This window comes from Prunus avium, chromosome 1 (genome assembly GCF_965620075.1).
Source record: "Prunus avium chromosome 1, drPruAviu1.hap1.1, whole genome shotgun sequence".
In the NCBI taxonomy this organism is placed as follows: domain Eukaryota; kingdom Viridiplantae; phylum Streptophyta; class Magnoliopsida; order Rosales; family Rosaceae; genus Prunus; species Prunus avium.
Window position 1 is genome coordinate 59634398 of NC_142284.1, and position 20530 is coordinate 59654927.

Below are 20530 nucleotides of genomic sequence, written 5' to 3' on the forward strand. Positions count from 1 at the left end.
TCAAAAGGAAAATAAATAAATAAAGTAAAATAAAAGTAAGTTTGAGTCTAGAGAAACTCCACTTTGAAGCGATTAGGACGACAACAAACTTCTTCTATTCACCTTGGGTTGCCTCCCAAGAAGCGCTAAGTTTAAAGTCTTTTGCCGGACTTCCAACATACTTGGGTCACTTGGGGGGTTTTGGCTCAATCGCCTCCTTGTGCCGAACATGAAGTTTCTTCAAATCCCTTTGCCATCTAATCAACCCATTTCGTATTCTTTTCTTTTTATGCACATGAGTAGGTTTCAAAAGCAATTTTAAGCGCTCTTCAATACGTGGATTAGATGGAGGAGGCACAAATTTAGGGTCGGGTGGCCTTCTCATTTGAGTAGAAGGAGTGACATTGAACATATGATTGGTGCTTGGAACATGGATGTTCAGCTTGTCTTCCTTTAGTACTTCAAAAACAGAATATGGCATTAGATTAATTGAAGCACCGAAATCAATTAAAGGTTCCTCAAATAATTTATCACCAACTATACAAGGAATTGTGAAACTTCCTGGATCTTGCAAATTGGGAGGAAGCTTCCTTTGCAAAACAGCAGAAACCTCTTCCGTTAATGCAACAGTTTCGCATTCCTTGAGCTTGTTTGCATCCAAGGAAGGAATATTGACTTGCACTTGCTTGAAAGTTTCCAATATGTCCTTGGCATGTTGATTTTTCCTAGAACTCATCAACCTGTGAGGAAAAGGAGCATGTAAGATATCTTCATCAGTAGGTTCACGACTTACCTTCTCCTTTCTTGCCCTTCTTGCAAGTTCATGCTTTGGGATCCACTCAGGTGAAGATGCTGCTTGTTTATCTTCCCCCTTGTTGATTTCATCATTTTCCTTAGGCCCAATCACTTGCTCAACCTGCATTTCATCAACATTGTGAATCAAATTTTTAGAACCATCAATTTCACCAATTACCTTACCAGTTCTCAAGGTAACTGCTTGAACATGCTCACGCCCATTTTGTATCACTGTTTGGCTAGACATTATCCTAGCTTCCCTTTGACTCAAAGATGTGACAATTTGCCCCACTTGATTTTCTAGATTGGCAATGGCCTTAACCATTTTCTGCATGTGGGTATCATTCCTCTGCATATGGGTGTCATTCCTCTGCATGATGAAACTATCTGTGTGTCTAACCATTGAAGCAACAATTTCTTCCAAAGTTGGTCCTTGAGGTGGTTGGTGAGATTGACTAAGTGGTGGTGGATTATAATATTGGGGTTGACCATAAGGTGGACAAGTATTATGTTGGCCTTGATATGGTTGATATGACCCTTGTTGAAAATTTGGATTGTCGGTCCACCAGAAGTTTGAATTATTTCTCCACTCCGAATTGTATGTTTGTCGGAAATATTCATTCATAGGCAATTCATTATGAAATGAGCCAAAAACATTTGCTTCTTCCATCACAAATTTATTGGAGTATTCTTACATAGTAAGTTCCACAATTTCAGTTGCGGCTGCCATTGGAGATGGTGGAGGTGACTCCTCGGATGTTCCTGTAAGAAAAAGAAACAAAAATAAATCAAGATAAAATGAAACAACAATCAATAAACAAAAATAAAACTAAGTACTCTAAACATACTCAAACAAAACAAATAAGCAACCGTGCCAGTTCCCCGGCAACGGCGCCAAAAATTGTTGCATTCCTAAAAGGACACAAATTAATGTGCAAACAACCAATTAAAAATACCCGCAAGTGCACGAATCTAATGAAGTATAGATTATGTAAGTACGGGGTCGATCCCACGAAGAACTTGTCGGTTTCCTATAAGTTCTAATTTGAGTACGTAAAGAACACTAATTTTACACAACACACAAACACAATACAAATTGGAAACTAAAAATGAAGTAAGGAAGATAAAAGAAATGAAACAACACAAGAAAATAAAGAAAAACACAAACAGCACTTTCTATCACCCGTTTATCACCATTTGGACAGATTCGTTTCTCTGTTTTTCAGTTTCGACCTCTGTCCAGTTTTTGACCTATAACTTTCCAACCGTTTATCCAAAATTCACGTTCTTTATACGGTTGGAATCAGCACAGAAAATGCAAGAATACAACGCGGACCAAAAGTCCAAAACAATTACGAAACAAACAAAATTCAGTGACAAAGACACAAAACGTGTCAAACACGCAACTCACACACACATTGGGGGGGTTTTTTGATTTGGTTCAAGTGACCTATTTCTATTGCATGAAAGTAAATGGACTTTGAATTTAAATGTGAATGGCAGAGATGAATTATCAAAATGTGAAATTAAAATGTAACAAACACTAGGGTTTCGGAATCCACCCTAAACAATTCTACCCATGTTCATGGATACTCAAGTGATGAACTCTAAATGTATTGATGAAGATGTTCGCAATCAAGACCATGGGTCGTGGCTCAAGACGCATTGATTCTCTCTAATATACGTAAAGTGCATGGTTCGTGCTACAATACTTGTGCCCTCCTCATAACCGAACCTAGGTATGGTTCGTACTTCGATTCGATTGCAAGGAAAACCCATTAAGTTCAAAGAGAATATGAACATCACAAGAACCCTAATAGCATGGTGTTTACATTAGGTATTCAAGAAACCAATTCACATGGATGGTTCTTACTCCATCCATCTATTGCTTAGGAAAACATGAAGATACACATAATCCCAACAACCTCAAGAAGCATGCTTTCAAAGGTAATCAATCAAGGAAAACACACATCAAGGATAGATTAATTTGGTGAATTGGAATTCATCAATTGTTGTCAAGAAACCAATTCACATGATGCTCACTTAAACAAGTTCAATCATTTGTTGCTAATTAGAAATTGTGTTCTTGGTTATCTTACACAACTTCTCAACTTTAGCTACATGCATACAACCTAAGGTGATTAAGCAAAGGAAGCAAACACATATCATAAAATTCAATTAGTGAATGGGGTTCATCAACAACATCTAGAAATTCATACACTCAAGCATCAAAACAATAAGGTAATCATGTTTAGGGCTTCAACCTAAGCCCTAGCTATGGAGTTTAGTTCCTCATAATCATTTCAAACACAAATTCAAAATGAAATTAGAAAGAGTTTACAGATTTTCAGAAAATGATGAAAGCTTCAAGATCATCAATGGTGGAAGTCTTCTTCTCCACTTTTCTTGACTGCACCTTGTCTTTCTCCTAGCTCCAAGCTCCAAAATCTGCTCTCAATTGTGTAGAATGGTGGAATACCCTCTCTCCCGTTGCAAAAACTCCCCCAAATCTGATTGCAATCCCTTTTGACTTCTCTCTCTCCTCCTTTCCAGCTTTTCTTTTAGTATAAAACTTATTCTTTCTCTAAAGCTATTGCCCATTGTCCCCTTGCAAATGATGAAACCTTGTTTTAAGGTATAATCCAAGGCTCCAATTGACTCAGGAAATGCCACTCAAATGCAATCCATTGTTACCAAAAGGTGTGGTAACAAGTAGAAATAAAATGCTATTAAGTGGGGGTGAAAACTGGGCCAAAACAAACATCCAGAGCCAGCGTCAATTGTCCGATCAGCTGGATAGGCTACACTTGCCCAATGGAGCTCAAATTTGGATATGTTGTAGTTAACATCCATTGGAACAAGTCTTATGAAGATCATCACCTCATCCAAGGACCGGAACATGCTGATCCAAGGCCACGAAGTTGACCTACGAAAATGAACAAAAACAGAATTTATATCAAATAATGCACTTTTAGCTCATTTTCATACAAACCAAGGTAAAACCTATTAAAACACAAAAAAGAAGTAAAAAGCTATAAAATGTCAAGAACTAACTCAAAATAGTGGGTGAATAACATGAAAAAGCATGTGTAAAAATGAACCGAACAACATAGCGATATGAATCGAAGACAATTTTTTGTTGTTGCTGTTTTAACCGAATCTTAACTGCTGTTCAAACATAATGGTTTGAAATAAAATAAATGTGAGAGAGGGAGATTCAGTTAGTGGGCTTGCTTGACAAGCTTTCAATGGAGTTATTGGGTTACCAATTTCATGGTCTGAGAGAGAGAGAGAGAGAGAGAGAGAGAGAGAACAAACGGAATTTTGTGCTCGTAGGGCAGGAGAAAGGGTGAGTCAAAGAGAAAAGATTAATTTTTTATAAGAATTTCCACTTACTAAATATGATCAGATCCGCATTTCGATTTGAATATTTTGTTCTGCTGTTTGAACATAAATTTTATGTTCATTTCAGTTTGAGATGATAATGCTGGCCAGGATTCTATCAAAATTTGGATTATAATTAGATTTGATCATACTCGCATTTTACCAATTCGAAAAACGTCAATCTTGGATAAAACCTGCAAGTTATAAGTAGGCCCTTCCTTGTTGTGGTATTTGGTGTTGGCTGTTGGTTGTTTTGCACAAGTTATATTGTTGGCTGTTTTGCATAAGTTATATCGTTGGCTGTAAATTATAGTGTTGGCTACTTACCTCATTTTTGTTCTAGTTTGTATGCTAATTGCGTTATTTAGCGCCTCTAATACCAATGATTTGAAAGGCGAGGCGTTGATGAGAGGCATTTTAGTCACGTTATGCGAGGCGTAAGCCTTGAAGCAGTGAGGCGTAAGCCTTGAAGCAGTGAGGCGTAAGCCTTTTAAACATTAATTTATTTTAATAAGAAAAATTTATGAATAATACTATACACATCTGTGCTATTTAATGTATACAAACACACTTTGTTGGCAATACAACTTAAACTTTCGTATCTCGTGGTTTGTACAACCTCTTTGCTATCACTTTTTGACATAAATGCATATCTAATGTCCATTATGAGTGACGAGAGAATTTTCATAATATGCTCCCACTTCATCATATAAAATAAACGGCAACATGGGATGCCTTCGCTTTCATATTTCTGACAGTTGCACTCTATTCGAACATCTTTCCCGCCAAGGTACACACAACTCCAATTATTTTGTGGTTCACCATATTTCACTAAAATATACAACCGTCCTCAGAAATTATGAATTATTTTTTCATGAATGAGTGCTGACGAAACATTGATCTCGTTACATACTAATAAAAAGCACATATGTGTGTAAATTTGGGAAGCATGTTGCTCAAGACTTTTCAGTGTTGTTGTAAGCATTTTCTTTGACTGTTTTCGGCAGTATGCATTCAAACAACTTAACGTCTTTCCTCAAGTAATCTTTTACAAACTTGTTCATACACTCCACGCATTGAGTAGTACACATACCACCGAAAAACTTGGGTCTAAAGTGTGATTTCACCCATGCATCTCGTTTTGCATACATCATTTGCAGCCATCCTTTTGTTTATGTGTAGTAACTCTGTCATTCAAAAACTCTCATTTCATTTCAAACTCATTGACTGTAATTGGTTCCCAAAGATATGCTTGAAATTATCGTACCAATTCTTCATCCTTTAAGTTATTCTGTGCATTCCTTGCCATGTGCCATGAGCACAACCTATGATTGCACATGGGCAACACATACTCAATTACTTTGTGCGCATTGCCTCATCCCTATCCGTCAGTATTAATGTAGGCTTCTTACCTTTCATGGAGGATATGAATGTCTCCAATAACTACTTTTATGTTCCAAAGGTCTCGTCAAGCAATATGGCACAACCAACACTCACCCCGTGGTTGTTTGAACCAACAAATAATACTAGAGGCTTGTCATACATATTGGTTTTGTATGTGCTGTCGAATATGAGGACGTCTCCAGAGGCAACATAATCTAAAAGTGAAGTAAAGTCTCTCCAAAACAAGTTAGCAAGCATATTCTCCTCATATACACTGAACTTACAAAAAAATTCAAGATCCACTGACGCTTTCGCTTTCATGTAGGCGAGTGTAGCTTCAGTGTCGCCGTCTAACAATATTTCCCTACGTGATGCATCCAACTTCTTCCTTAAGAATCCAAGTCATCAGCTCGTGCATTGATGGAGGCTTAAATCCTACACCATATGCGGCAATCCCTTCCACCATAAGTAGCCAAAATAGATCATTTACAATATTAAATGGGAGTGCTCTAGAGAAGAAAAAACGACCATTTTTTTGATAAACTTCCTTTCTTTCTTCTTGTTTGTATGCTGAATTTAATGTACTTTGCCGAGCTTCTAAAGTGATAAATCTATCCATTGGTCCTTTTGATTTAGGTTGTGCTTTAAGAGCCTCATCAACTGCAACACTCCTAGTACCGAGGATTCCATATTCTTTATCCAATGAAGTTTTCATACTCTGAGCCCCTCCTCGTGGACCATCCATAATCTCTCTAAGCATTTCATTTTTCTTTCTTTTTTCAAATTGAAAATTTTTCAAAGTTGCGGCATACTCTTTTTTCACATGCTCATGAACTTTCTTACATGATTGCATACCATGATGAGTTTGACCCAAATGATGCTTAAGTCTAGAAATTTCTCCATTGTATCTTTGATTACAAAATGTGCATCTCAAGTATTTTTCCCCATATATTTCTTTTGCATATTTTCACACAGGATCTTTTCAATTTATAGCTATAAAACAACACCGCTAATATTTCTAAGATACAAGTATGATGCATGTACATCAAATTTATACTATATCACATAAACGAATAAGATAACTAATATATTGAAAAAAAAATTGAAAACAAATTATACGGAACTTCAAATTACAGTTGCGAAGAATTAGAGAGAAAAATAACATGGCTTACTTGCAGTCGAAAGATGAAGAGAATTCTTGAAATTGATGGAGATTATCTGGTAAGGGTAGAAATTAGGGTTGTACTATACAATATATATACATACTAGCTCCTTGCCAATTGGTTTTTTTATTATTATTATTTTTAATATTAAGAAAAGATAACATGGGTAATTATTATTTGATTTCGTTTTTAATTTTAATTTTTTTAATATAAAAAATGTGAATTTACCATATTATCCTCATTGAATTAATAATTTCAATTCTTAATTTTTGAATTAACCAATGACATTTTCTGGTATTTTAAATGTTTCACCATTCTCTGCATTTTGCTTTATGTGTGTATATATATATAATATAAGTCCATGTGTTAATATATTAATTTAAAAAATAAAAAATAGGTAAGTAGAATAAAGCTACAACCAGCTGGACTTAGAAAAGGTAAGAAAGATATTAATTCTTCTTGCCTTATTACAATTAAGGTAAGAAAAAAAAAAGGGAAACTTCCCTTTTTTTCTTCAAAACACTCCAAGTGAAACGACGTCGTTTCAGTTAGGACTTTTTTTAAAACACAATCGAAACGACGTCGTTCTATTTAAAATTAAAACACTGCAATCGAAACGACGTCGTTTCATAACAATAAACCTAAAAAACAAACGCGTGAGTCGTCTTCCTCTGCAGAGTCGCAGCCAATTTGCAGACTCGCAAAATTTCTTCCGGTTCAGAAGTGTCCAGATCTGGCTCGCCTGGCCACGCCTTGCAACGCTCCTTACGCCTTCCCTGCGCTAAACGTGCAACTCGCGAAACAGCTGACCGCCTCGGGCGATTTCCTGCCGCCTCGCTCCGACGCGCTAGCCGACGCACGCGAAGGCATGCCTTTAAAAACACTGTCTAATACTTTACTGCTCTGTGCAGGCTAATAACTGATATTGGCTGATTACTGGTTATCTCACAGTGAAGAGTTCTATAGCTCACATGATAGATGCATGCAGGAGTCCAGATTCTTGAGAAAAGAAAAAGGTAATGTTTAGCTTGGTGGTGTAGTCCACCCCAAAGAACAATGGCCTTTCCTAGAACCCAAAAGTCCAAACCAGGACCCAGTTCCCCAATCATCTTCCTTGTCATCTGCATAGCTGCCATTGCACTCCTCTTTCTCGTTTCCTCTCTCATTTCCACTAGTGAGTTCTCTTTATCCTCTCTGAAAACCCTCGAAAGCAGACTCAAAGTAAAGAACATAAACCAGAACCACCAAACTGGCCATGAGAAGTACCTCTACTGGGGTGACAGAATTGATTGCCCTGGAAAGCACTGCGAGTCCTGTGCGGGTCTGGGCCACCAGGAGTCCAGCCTCAGGTGTGCTCTTGAAGAGGCTATGTTTCTTCGAAGGTACATTCTTTGAGGTTTTTTTTTTTTTTCTTTCTTTCTGATTTCTGTTTTCGGAGTTTATGTCGTGATTGGTTGCTGAGCAAATGTGGACAACAGAGAATTGTGGAAGAATTCAGATTTGATATCATATGGACCAGTTAAATGGGTTTTGAAATGACCCAACTGTCATATAACTTCTAGGTTTCCTTCATAAACTGGAAAGTTTATCACGTTATAGATCTGCTCACCCACGATGAACTTAGTGTAATTGCAAGCTATGCCTTTGTGGTTTGATAGATTTAGTTGCCTTGTTTTCTATATCAGGGAGTTCTGGATTTCTTGTTATGAACTGCAATGGAGTAAAGTTTATATAATCTTGTTTAGTAATTTACTGCTGCTGTTTGCAGAACTTTTGTAATGCCTTCAAGAATGTGTATTAACCCAATACACAATAATAAAGAGATCCTTCATCACTCACATAATGAAATTTCAGAAGAAAGGTAAGTTTGTACTTCTTAATTGGGTTTCAAGAGAATGCTTTTTGGCTGTGGGATAGCTTTACTGCTACGTGTTAGCAAAACTATGTCAACTTCCCTACTTTATATCCTATTTGTATATACATTTTTGTTGATCAGAATGTGCATGGTATACAATCAGAATGGACTTCCTTTCATTTGTTAGGTGGACAGCAAACTCCTGTTCCATGGACTCTTTGTATGATATAGACCTCATATCAGGCACTGTACCAGTAATTTTGGACAATTCAAAAATGTGGTATCGAGTGGTGGCAACAAGTATGAAGTTGGGAGGTAGAGGAGCTGCCCATGTGGAAGGAGGTACTCGTGTTGATCTCAGGGAGAACAGTAGTTTCTCAAATCTTTTACTCATAAACAGAACTGCAAGCCCTCTTGCATGGTAATCTATTTCATTTTCTTTTATTGTTAAAAGCTTTAAGATTGGCTTCTTTGGGATGGTGAAACCTACTTGTTTGTTTCAAGGTGTGGTTTCAATCGACTTGGAGATAATAGTTGTGCATGTATTTTTGAAAGAAATTAAGTTAAGTGAGATATTTGTTTACAGTTACTCATTTCAGAGAGATTCCAATTTGTAGATATTTCTCCACTGGAATCATACCCGTTGCAGTGGCACTAATAATATTGTTAGGGATTTTGTAAAAAGATCTTTAATTACTTACGCAATTAGGAATTTCTTGAGCTACCTATAACCTCTTGTTACCAATGTTTTCAAAGGTGAGGCAACATGAATTCTTTAATTAAAGAAAACTATTTAATATAAAATAATTAGAAAGAGAATGCCAAAGAGAATAGAGAATTAGAGAGAGCGTGAAGTTTGGAGCTGGGACTTCGGGAGTCTGATTTGTGTCTTTGGTAGGAGAATTATGGTTTAGAAAATTTGATTTGGGGCTGGGTTGTTGCGAAGAAGAAACTGTTGGGGATTTAGCGTCACTGATAGCTAGCGTCAATGTGCACCTCAGAACGCCTTCCAAAACACTGCTTGTTACTTGATACCTCTAATTTTATTAATCATCTGAGTCTGTTGGCTGAAAAACAACTGAATTTCAAAGCCAAGAGAGGATTTGAATTGTAGGAAATTGAATAAGAGTTTCGCTTGGTTGAAAGTTTTGAAAGTCTCCATTCAAGTTTGTTTAAATTTGCGCTTGGTGTAATTCTTTTAGTTAAGAAATAAACCATGATATGCCTCTCTTGGTTAAGTTGCATGAGTATTAGAATATTGATTTTGGTTGTTTGAGGAATTCATAATGGCAGCTATATAGGTTTATGGAGTGCAAGGATCGAAAAAATCATAGTGCTATAATTTTGCCATATACCTTTCTCCCCTCGATGGCTGCAAAGAAGTTGAGGAATGCAGCTGACAAGGTATGCATTATAGTGAATCCCGCTAATGTCATGCATGTTTACTTAATTGGTATGGGTATTGAAATTATTTCGATTCCTGACTTCCCTTATTTTTACACACGTGGGTATTGGAATGATTCCGATTCTTGATTTCCATTGTGTTTACTATCACATAAGGAACCAAAAATTATGTGGGTTCCATTTTAAAATTTCTAATCCAATACCTCTGAAAAACTAGGAATTAAATTGATTATGGGGTAATAGTTGATCCCATGTCCATTCCTTTTCTCCTCTATGCTAACTTCCCCCATTCTAAGTAACTAAACATGCCATAAGTTTTAATTCCATACTTTAAGTTGTGTAAAGCTTCCATGATGTTGCTCTTTCATCTGTTTGCTTATTGTGCGCATGAGTCTAAGGTATATTCATGTCATATAAACATATTCCAGTAAGTTAGAGCATGTCAGTCACTATTATAACTAAAACTGGAGCTGTTGTTGAAAATGAGTCTGTATTCATGTCATAGCCCCCTCTGTTTTCTCTTGAATTATTTCCTGTACATATCTGCTATTACAGACTTTGGCCAAATATTTTTCACAGATTAAGGCACTCCTTGGTGATTATGATGCCATTCACGTACGTCGTGGTGATATAATTAAGACCAGGAAGGACAGGTTTGGCGTTAACAGGACCCTGCATCCTCATGTGGACAGGGATACACACCCAGAGTTTATTCTCCGCAGAATTGAGAAATGGGTCCCATCTGGACGAACTCTTTTTATTGCTTCAAATGAGAGGACACCAGGATTTTTTTCACCTCTCTCAGTCAGGTAAGTCCTCAGGCGTGTTCTGTTCTCTGCACCATCTGCTTTGAAAATGAAAGCCTGTGTGTTCATTTTGTCATGCTAACATGATATAGGATAGCTCTCACGTTGTGGCTATGAATTCTAAATTCAGGTTGACCATTGGCAGAAAATGTTCTGGATTTAGGTTCTCCAAGTAAAACGAATTTGGCAGGAACTTTTGGATTAGTTAATACTGAAGTAGTCGGACTAAAAATCATTTTAATAAGCTTTTGAATTCTTTGATACTGGAGTCTTGAACAGTAATGATAGAATCAATAATGTGTAACGTCTTCCTGTGCACTATGATTGATTGCTGAGCTGGTCTAATATTTTGTCTGTCATTATGCTTAAGATTTTAATTTAAGTGAACTTTGAGTTGTATACTTTTGCGCTGTCAAACACGCCTCCTTTATTTTAGTTTGAACTACTTCATGGATTGTGCTGTCACTATAATTTTGCCAACCTCAAGAGGTTACATTTGTAAAACAAGGTCCCCGCTGACCTTGATCCTTATGTCTGACCCATCTGTGCAGATATAAGTTGGCCTATTCATCAAACTATAGCCACATATTGGAGCCCGTGATTGAGAATAACTACCAGTTGTTCATGATTGAAAGGATTATCATGATGGGTGCTAAAACATTCATCAACACATTCAAAGAAGGTGACGCAGGTCTCAGTCTTACCGATGACCCAAAGAAGAACACCAAGTTATGGCAAATACCAGTCTATAGCTTCGATGAAGAGGGAAGCTAACATTAGCTGCCATTTTAGCACTGTGGAAAGGTTCCGAAAGTTTTTTAGCCCTCGTACCGATACTCTGAATACACATCATACAAGCAGAGCCTCACCTTGCATGCTATGAAAGCTTCCCAGTGAAAATCAATACGGCAGGGAATTGCAGGCCTTTCAGTGTTGTGAATTGTGACATAGATTATTTTGTTTTTTCCCAAATATTTATTTGAACGAAGATGTTTAAATTTCTTTTTATCTCTTATTGTTATATACTTTCCCCTTTGAGGGGGAGAGAATTTACGTACATTTTTCATTTATGGTGTATCACACACTCAGATTATTTGAATTATATATAAAAGATTAAATGTTTAAATAGTTATTGAAATACCTTTTTTTTTTATTGAAATAGTTACTGAAGTACCTTTTTTTTAATATATAAAGAAAATCAATATTGAAAAAAGAGAAGACACTTGCCCCCACATCGATCCAACTGTGCTATGAGTAATCTCCTCATAATTGTGCTTCTACAAAACGAGTTTGTCCTTGTGAGGACTTTATGATATTATTTTAAAACTATTTTTAAAGAATTCTTCTTCTTTTTTCTTCTTTTCACACATCAGCATTATAACGGGTGACCCACTTGCCAATGGAAAGGTAATGAGGGGGTTCTGGGTGAGGGGTAGTGAGAGAGGTTCAATCCCACCTTCCAACAAAAGAGAAAATCTTGAATGAATGGTTGCATTTAACCCCTCATTCACCCCCTCAACAGAATCCCCCTCATTATAGAAGCTCTCCCAAAACTGAAGGGAGTAAAATGTCGTTAATCCAATCGTTTTTCATAAAAACCAATAAGCCCAACCCGAGACCTTTAGGCTTCCAAGAATCTTTGCCTCTACAAAATCGGCTGGTCAGAAAAAGGGTACCAAGAGCTTACATACTCTACTTCCCTACCCAATGTCCTCGTCAATCCAACATTGGCACTGAGTTTGCCCTCTTCTTCAAAGTTTAGAATAGATGTGTGGTAAAACTAGACTCGTATACGAAATGTATGAGACCCAAAAGCTCATAAACCACCTCTCAACATATGCTATTTTTCCAATGTGAGATAACGGATCGTAACATTCGACTTACGGCTGCATTCTTAATTCCTTTTTATATTTTGTGTTTTCATTCCCGAAACTCTTTGCCGTGTTTCATATCATCGAGGAAGCTTCTCCACAAAACTGAAGTTGAAATTCACCAGCAATACTTACACAAGGGAAGATATCCTTTTATTATTTATTTATTTATCTACTTTTTTCTTTTTCTTTTTTTTTTAAATTACACCCATCAGAACAGACAGGCAAATGCTCCATTTACAAGTTATTCATTCATCTTGTACTTGAGCCCTATCTCAAAGCAACTGACAAATCCAACAAAGATTACAATACCACTGGAATTTCATGATGCAGTTTGCAGAAATCATCATCAAGATCCAAAATTATATGTTTCACACCAAATAACCTAAAGACAGTGCAGCTCAAACTAAAGCATTGGTGAACCTTAAATGCAAAAATGCTCACCCTTCAGACTTCATTGTGTAGATCATGAACATGTTGTAATCAAACATAATGAAACTCTTGGGATGGATGAAATCAACAGATTACGATACAAAATCTGCAAACATAGAGCATTTTATTTAATGTAATTCAAATTAACCTCACTTACCAAAGCTTTTCACGAATAGCATATTTCGAAAATGTACAATTAATTGCAAATGGAGTTCTCGAATCAGATAAAATCGAAATCACAATAATAAAGAGGTTAGGAACTACAGAAACCAGATAAACTCTCAAACTATAACCCACGATTAAGTGCAATTGAGATTGAATGATGAACAGGCTAACTCAAATACTTATTAATTTCCGTTATGAGGTATGGTGTAGGATTTGATCCGAGAATTGACACCGATGCCCTCTAAGATTTTAAGCTTGTGTTTATTAAAATCTTAAGCTTCTGGACAAAGGTGCAATTCATGCATACATGTTCAACAGAAGGCACAACAACAAAAGAAAATTGAGATAATTTCAGTAGAACTTTTCATTGAAAAAAGACAATGGAATTCTTTCATTTATTATTTGTAAAATTTTGTTAGTTTCCACATTCCCCCAAAAACAATGCAATTAGGAAGCAGAAAACAACCACTCTGTCCCTCATGTGTCAGCCTCTCGTCATTACCCAATAGAGATCCCACATTCCACATAAGAGGTTGCAAATGCAAGGATTTGAGGATAGGATTTTTTGCTATGATTTCCTAAGCTCTAACATTTACTACATAGAAACCTGGTGCATAATTGAGGAAACCACCAAACAATTTTATATTTCTAATCAAAGCAATCATCAAGCATATGCAAGTCGATAATCTCTCACCTGAAATCCTCCTCTATTGCCAAGACAACATACACATCGAAACTCAATATCACTATGCAAGAAGGTAACTGAAATTAATGACACCTCTGAAAATTCCACAAAAGATTTTATTAATTATAGAGCACCTTGCTATGGAAACAGTAAACTTTATGAATACAAATTTTCAAATCCACGTGCAACGTCACAAATTAATAATTGGGGAAGCTGATTGAAAACATGCTAAAAATAAAAAAATAATAATCTTGCCATACTAGTTTACAACTACAACAATACTTTGTTTCATTTGAAGTGGAAACCACAATCTTAATGATTGAACTTTTCCAAGTGGAAGCAGCTAAGTGCAAAATCATGGACTCTAGGTATGGGCACTCTTACATCTATATATTGCAGAAGAATGCAACATACAATACAGTATATCTCGAAATTACAGGGTATCCTCTTAGGAACCATTATCAACATACCACCACCATGATGAACCTTGGCTGAAATTAATAAATCTAATAATTACACTAAAAACTAAACAGTACTAGGGAATTGGGAGGGGGAGAACGCATTTTGGATACCTTCTGGTTATTCTTTAGCTATGCATTTGCATCTGCGCTGATGCTCTGAAAGTTCCTGCGATGTTCCAAATTTTTCAGTATGTACACAAATTTCCTTGTAATGCACACCAGACAGGCATCACATCTGATTCAAATATGATTATAACTCCTCCTTTCTCAGTTATACTTCTTAGTGCCTACTACTTTTTCAAAAGGGGGAGCAAGCAAAGAAAAACTTTTGTAAAATTGAACTATGAAAATGGATATCATAGTTTTACTTTCAAATCTTTCCCACGTGTCTCCTCAGGAAGCATACATATTGAGAAAGTTTCTTGAAGAAGGTCAATGTATATAATACCTGAATCTGCTTCTGAAGAAACTTCACATACTCCACTGCCTCGTCTAACATATCGGCAGTATTAGTTTGCTGCAAGGAAAATCAATACAAGCACCATACCAAACAAAGTAAGTTATTGTCTGCTTAATTTTGCAAATGCATTAAAATTTTAGACAAATTCTTCTACTTATAACTTTTGAAGTTGTTCTAGAAATCTTCTAGTTTCTGTTCTTTGTGCAAAAGATCAAGATTACAAGTTCTAGGATTAAAAACTGGTGAAAACAGACTTTTTATTACTATCAGGATTTCAAGTTAGAATTTTCTTTAATATGAAAAGAAACAATTGTATTAACATGAAAGAAAACAAGTACAATAGCACTGGACAAGCAGTCCTCTGACTCAACAAAAGTGTTTAGCAGCCAGCTATCTGCTCAAACCAAGATAGCAAATACATAACACAGATGTAGCGATCTCAATAACCAACACTCTTTCCCACCAGAAGGATACCTCCTCATCACATTTTCCACTCCAAGAAAAAGGTCAAAATGCAGCAGGCCCATAACATAGTCACCTTTTCCTTTCGACAAAAAGGCACAATATCCATTGTTACATGAAGTACACATGAATTCGGAATCACCCAATTCAACCTTGCCTCCCTAAATAATTTTTGCCATAATCGAGTGAACAACGGCCCAGACAACTGTGCATTCATCAACTTATAAATATTCTTTTGCTAACCTCTCTACCCTATTGAAAATGCTCAAATGCTGCTCTTGTAAGGATTTCATTCACTCAAGTTCTTCAATAAGAAATTGAAGTGGTTACTACAGAGTTTGAAGCAAGACAACCATTGCTATCCACATCAACATTATTGCAACAATTATTGTGCACAACTAAACTCTATTTTTGGATTGACTGTCACTTTCTCATTTAAAGAGATTCAGTATTTTCATCAGTAAAATTAAGTTGTAACTTGTTACTGTTGGATTTAGAAATATGAACAGCAGAAGCATAAAATCATGTTCAATGTGTAAGATGAAGCTTTATGTGAATTCAACATAAAAGCAAACAAATAAAGTAGCCTTGGAGATGTGAAGCCCGAAGGCTACGCAGAGCTCCTACACGAACTTGATAAAACTCTTCTTAGATAACTTCTCTTCTATAATTTTGGATACAATTCATTTACTCTTTGATACAAACAAACAAGTATTAATAGGAGTCACTTAGTAATGATTAGATAACGCTATATTAACTCCTATGAACCTTTCATATTCATAACTCACCCAATAATTATATGTTCATACACTCGCATTAATCTCCAGATTAATCATAGATAGATTCTCTCTAAGATACTAACCGTAATTCATTAACTCCTAACGTTGTGATTAATGCCAACAGTTATATATGGGTTAAGCTTGATTGTACTTAATATAATGACTTCAAAGTTTTAGAGAACCGAAAGATGTCAAATGAATTATAAAATCTCATGGCAAAAAAACAAAAGAATTATAATATCTGATGAAACTAAATGCGGTGCTGATTCTAAAAATCCGTACTATTTCTGCATAACGTTTCTTTTAATGAGTCAACAGATCATACAATATTGTAAGCATTTGCTTAATTTATCTTATATATGTTTGATGAATTATTCTCATATAATTTCCGAATTTGTATTAATTTAATCCTGTAATATATGTCTCGTAGAGGCCGTAATTTATTGAATAATTGTTTTTCAATATTTCATGATCTATTATTCACAATCATCTATAGTTATTTCAACTATGTCCCCCGGACTAGAAGAATCAAAATGTATAGAAATTCGTATGCCCTAAAAGGATACCAAAATAAAAGGGGAAAATAATAAAAGGAATTCAATTGGAGTTAAGAAGAATGGAGCAGGAGGGAGCACCTTATCCATGTTGGGCACAAGTTCTTGAAGCTTCCTTATGCGGTCACTGATTCGAGTCCTGCGGACCTATAATATTAACCCAGCAAGCAATTAAACAACTTAGAAAATAACAAACATCAAATATGTTTAACTGAGCTATGAAATTTGATTGAATTTTTTTTTTTTTGGGGTCAGTTTTAAGTTAGGAACCAAACCCTTTCAGCAATGCTCCTAGGATGCGTAGCACAACCACGCTTGGCCCTAACCCTGCAAGGCACTGCATCCTCCAATCCACTTTCCTCCAATTTCTAACAAGAAAATGCAAAACCAAATATTAATTAAATCAACCAAGTTATTAAATTATTAACCAAATTAATATATATTTTTAAAACTTTTAAATTAAAAAAACCCAAGATTTAGAGAAAACTCACCACCTCCCTAACCCTCTTATTAGCAGGAGGAGAAGAGCTATTTGGGGACAAGGACGCAAAGTCGAGGTGCGCCGGAATTCCAAACCCCGAGAAATACCCTTCCGACCCGTCGGTCGAACTCCCCAGAAACTCAGCCGGAGAGCTGTTCTGTCGGCTAAGAAATCCAGCGGCGGCGGCAGCTTCATACGACACTGGATCCACCGTCGTAGAACCAAACCCTACTGATGTGGCTCCTGTGTTTTCAGCAAGAAGCTCAGTTAAGCACTGGGTGGGCTTCAATGGGTCTTCTTCTTCCTCCTCAAGCAGTGCCTCTAACCATGTCGCCGGCGCCGAGCAGAACCGGCCGAGCCCGCCTCCCCGACTCACTTCTCCGCCGCCACTGCTGCTTCCGCCAGCTGCCCGTTGCATCTGCTTTGGCTAGCTTTCAACTCGAACTATTCACCACTATATATATAGATATATATGTATAATATTTCTCTTTTAATATTATAATACCCTAACTTGTGCTAGCTACCAAGTAACTTTTTTTTTCTTTTTGGGTTTTTGTTTCTTCTGCTGCTGCTGCTCAGAGTTTTTGCAAGCTTCAATATTTTGGACAAAGAGAGGTGTGAGAGGAAAGAGACGGAGACAGAGGGACAAATAAAAATAAAAAATACTAACTTATAATTTTTTTTCAAAAATTTATAACACCCCGTGTTGTGCTAGCGTTTGTCGAATTCCCCTGTCTGCTGACAAGGTTTTTTTTTGTTGAGTTTTTTTTCCTTCTTCTTCTTCTTTTTCTGTTCAAGCTGCAAAATTTTGGAGAGAGAGAAGTGAGAGGAAAGAGAGAGAGAGAGAGAGAGACAATGCTTGAAGGACAGATAAAAATCAGAATTATTAACTTTTTTTTACTTTTTTCTGTTTTGTTTTGTTTTGCTTATTTTGGTTCACTTGTCTGAGCAATGTTGCGCCAAATAAAGAAAGGAAAGCAGAAGTGATTGATTGATTGCTTCCTTGTTCCTGCGCTTTTGAGGTGTAGCTCTCCCTTCATTCTGGACCGTCGGATGGGCAGAAAATCATTGCCTTCGGAGAAGTCAACGCTGATTGGGTAACAAAGACGTACGCGTTACGTGAAAGAGTAACATGTAAGGTCGGGAGATCGCTGTGCGTGGAAGGCTGGAGAGCCGCAACGTCATCGTTTTGTGGACTGGTAACGGCGTCTTCAATGTGACGATGGGTTTCAAGACCCAGACGAAGTGTGGCGCGTGGATGCACGTGTGGATGAAAATGGAGGCAGGGGGTTGCCATTGGCGCGTGGAGGTAAGTTTGCTTTTTCATTGGATATGGTAGATTTTTTGGGAGCTGTGGTTGGAGTTTGTGTATTTTTGGGTTTGCTTTTTCTGGCAAATTTAAGGAGAGGAGACAGCAGTGGTTCGCAATGAGAAAGGTGTAGCCTTTTGTCCTTTTTTTTTTTTTTTTTTTCTTTTTCCTTTCAAGAAAGGTGTTTTGGCTTTGGACATGGACTTTTTAGTCTTTTACTTGCTTTTCTTCTCTCAAGGAACCAGAGTGTGGACCCAACTAGGGTTGGGTCGAATCCAAGGGATTGGAATGTGTTTGTATCTACTCCGTCTGAGGAGAAAAACGATTGGAATGTGTTTGTATCTACTCCGTTTGGGGAGAAAAAATTTGTTAACAGTGTTTTACCATTCCTCGTCAATAATGTTATGTCCCTTGGAAGTATTATTACGTTTGTCATAGCGTTATTAGTTGAGTGCTATTCATGTTTCATGAAAGTCTCTCTCCTGTTTGAGATATAATGTGATAGCACCATGTCATTACCCCCCCCAAAAAAAAAGAAAAAAAAAGAAATGACAAAAAATAATATTTTTCCACCCTTTTAATGTTGTGTAAGATATGCATAAAGTATTTGTAAGTAGTACTTCTAATTTATATGTATGCCGTAAATTTTATTCAATCTCTCATCATGTAAGCTTATAAATAGGTAGCTCTACTAAAGATGAAATGAATAAGTTTCATTATGAAGCTTTCTCTTTAGCAAGCCACTTCTCTCTACAATTTCCCCCCTTAGTTTTATAGCACGTTATAGACACGAATTTTTAACCAGTTGAAGTTCTTGTGCTTTTCTACATTCCAAGTTACAATATAAGTATACTATAAGGTGCTAATAAGTATTCCATTTCATAAGCATACATAAATATTTTTTGGGGGCTCCGCAGCACTATGTATTTTACAAAGGTTTTACACCTTTGGATTAGCCCATTTATTAATAGATGAGATTATGGCTAGTTTTAATTTTTTTAATACACAATCATTAATTTTATTTTCTTTCTCATAAAAATAAAATATTTTTTTTTCTCTATCCTTCCTTTTTTTTCTTGGGAACATAATCCCAACTGCGTTTTTAATATCAAATATTTTTTAAGGTGTAATAAATAAAGAATCACACCAAAAACTAAAGGCCCAAACCATAGAGAGTCTCTTTAGCTTCCCCTTCTTCACGCACATGGCATATGTAGCCATCAAATCATCTTCCATCTTCCATCTTCAGTAGTTCTTTTACCCTCCGTTTGGATGAAGTAATTGAAAATAGTATAAAATTTTTAAATAAAGGAATTTAGATATCTATCGTTTAAGTTTATGGCAATAAATATTTTTAATGTTTTGATTTATGTATGTCGAAATTTTTAAATGACAAAAATTAAAGTGAAAACGAATTCCTGCTCAATAGAAATTGCAAAATGACGACTATTTTGTGGAAATTAAACTCGGGAATCTCTATCCCAAATTTCCACGATTTTTCCCGCGCGTCATTTAATAAGTTCTGTATTTAAGTTGCCAAATAATGAAAATATCAATTTCTTCACTTCAATTCCATACTTTTAGCTAAGACTCGAGTTATTTTCCTCCATCTAAACGAAAGGTTATGTCAAAGCAATTTTTAAATAGTCTAGTATTCAATATAAGCTAATCCTCTATTGAACTAAGGTTCACATAAAATACATGCTTACTTGGTCTAGTCAAGTCTAGTAACTAATTTAAATAAAAGCATCTCAAATTATAGGTCTTAATTTATATGTTGAATTAGAACAATGCTAATAACCTAACGTTTTCCCCTAACTTTCTTTTCTCAACTTAGATGCTATTCTCACATTAGAGTATACAAAAATGTATTTATTTTCTTAACACAATGATGTAGCGTGCATATTTTATGCATCAAGCAAATATGTAAGAAAGAAGTTCCGACAAAGATAACATTACCCTAAGAGCATCTACAATCATGCTTTCTATTTTTTAGTTCAAATTTAGCTAAAAACACACAAAACCTATTTTAGAAGCTCTCTATAAAATTTCAACTTCAATCATACTCCCTAGTTTATGTAGTCATAAATGCTATAATTTTT

General features: G+C 36.1%; 2 protein-coding genes across 7 annotated transcripts; one reads left to right on the forward strand and one right to left on the reverse strand.

Moving 5' to 3' along the window:
- The first annotated feature begins 7363 nt into the window (after positions 1 to 7363).
- Positions 7364 to 11897, forward strand: LOC110767074 (uncharacterized). 2 transcript variants are annotated; one of them, XM_021970503.2, is made up of 7 exons: positions 7364 to 7570; positions 7656 to 8086; positions 8473 to 8565; positions 8747 to 8980; positions 9861 to 9963; positions 10543 to 10772; positions 11321 to 11897. In XM_021970503.2, the coding sequence occupies exons 2-7, from the start codon at positions 7761 to 7763 to the stop codon at positions 11541 to 11543; spliced, it is 1209 nt and encodes a 402-aa protein (XP_021826195.2). In that variant the 5' UTR covers positions 7364 to 7570; positions 7656 to 7760; the 3' UTR covers positions 11544 to 11897. The 2 variants fall into 2 exon arrangements, with proteins under 2 accessions (XP_021826195.2, XP_021826196.2); XM_021970504.2 differs by having other exon boundaries at positions 7693 to 8086.
- A 900-nt stretch (positions 11898 to 12797) lies between these two features.
- On the reverse strand, positions 12798 to 17984 carry FBH1 (basic helix-loop-helix (bHLH) DNA-binding superfamily protein). 5 transcript variants are annotated; one of them, XR_002528257.2, is made up of 7 exons: positions 17130 to 17983; positions 16914 to 17006; positions 16720 to 16785; positions 14832 to 14900; positions 14495 to 14549; positions 13932 to 14017; positions 12798 to 13178 (listed from the first exon to the last, which is right to left on the reverse strand). XR_002528257.2 is itself a non-coding variant. In XM_021970540.2 (6 exons), exons 1-5 carry the CDS (start codon positions 17535 to 17537, stop codon positions 14502 to 14504), a joined length of 684 nt encoding a protein of 227 aa, XP_021826232.1. In that variant the 5' UTR covers positions 17538 to 17984; the 3' UTR covers positions 12800 to 13178; positions 14495 to 14501. The 5 variants fall into 5 exon arrangements, 4 of the variants coding, with proteins under 4 accessions (XP_021826232.1, XP_021826231.1, XP_021826233.1 ...); XM_021970540.2 differs by lacking the exon at positions 13932 to 14017 and having other exon boundaries at positions 12800 to 13178; positions 17130 to 17984; XM_021970539.2 differs by lacking the exon at positions 12798 to 13178 and having other exon boundaries at positions 13215 to 14017; positions 17130 to 17984.
- Positions 17985 to 20530: the final 2546 nt, after the last annotated feature.

Bases quoted from the DNA above. Each gene is read 5' to 3' on its own strand.
- LOC110767074 (XM_021970503.2), top strand. From the start codon at position 7,761: ATGGCCTTTCCTAGAACCCAAAAGTCCAAACCAGGACCCAGTTCCCCA. The intron at 8,566-8,746 runs GTAAGTTTGTAC...TTCATTTGTTAG, and splicing joins AATGAAATTTCAGAAGAAAG to GTGGACAGCAAACTCCTGTT. The intron at 10,773-11,320 runs GTAAGTCCTCAG...CCATCTGTGCAG, and splicing joins TTTTCACCTCTCTCAGTCAG to ATATAAGTTGGCCTATTCAT.
- FBH1 (XM_021970540.2), bottom strand. From the start codon at position 17,537: ATGCAACGGGCAGCTGGCGGAAGCAGCAGTGGCGGCGGAGAAGTGAGT. The intron at 17,007-17,129 runs GTGAGTTTTCTC...TTTTCTTGTTAG, and splicing joins ATAAGAGGGTTAGGGAGGTG to AAATTGGAGGAAAGTGGATT. The intron at 14,901-16,719 runs GTGCTCCCTCCT...TTTTCCTTGCAG, and splicing joins TTGTGCCCAACATGGATAAG to CAAACTAATACTGCCGATAT.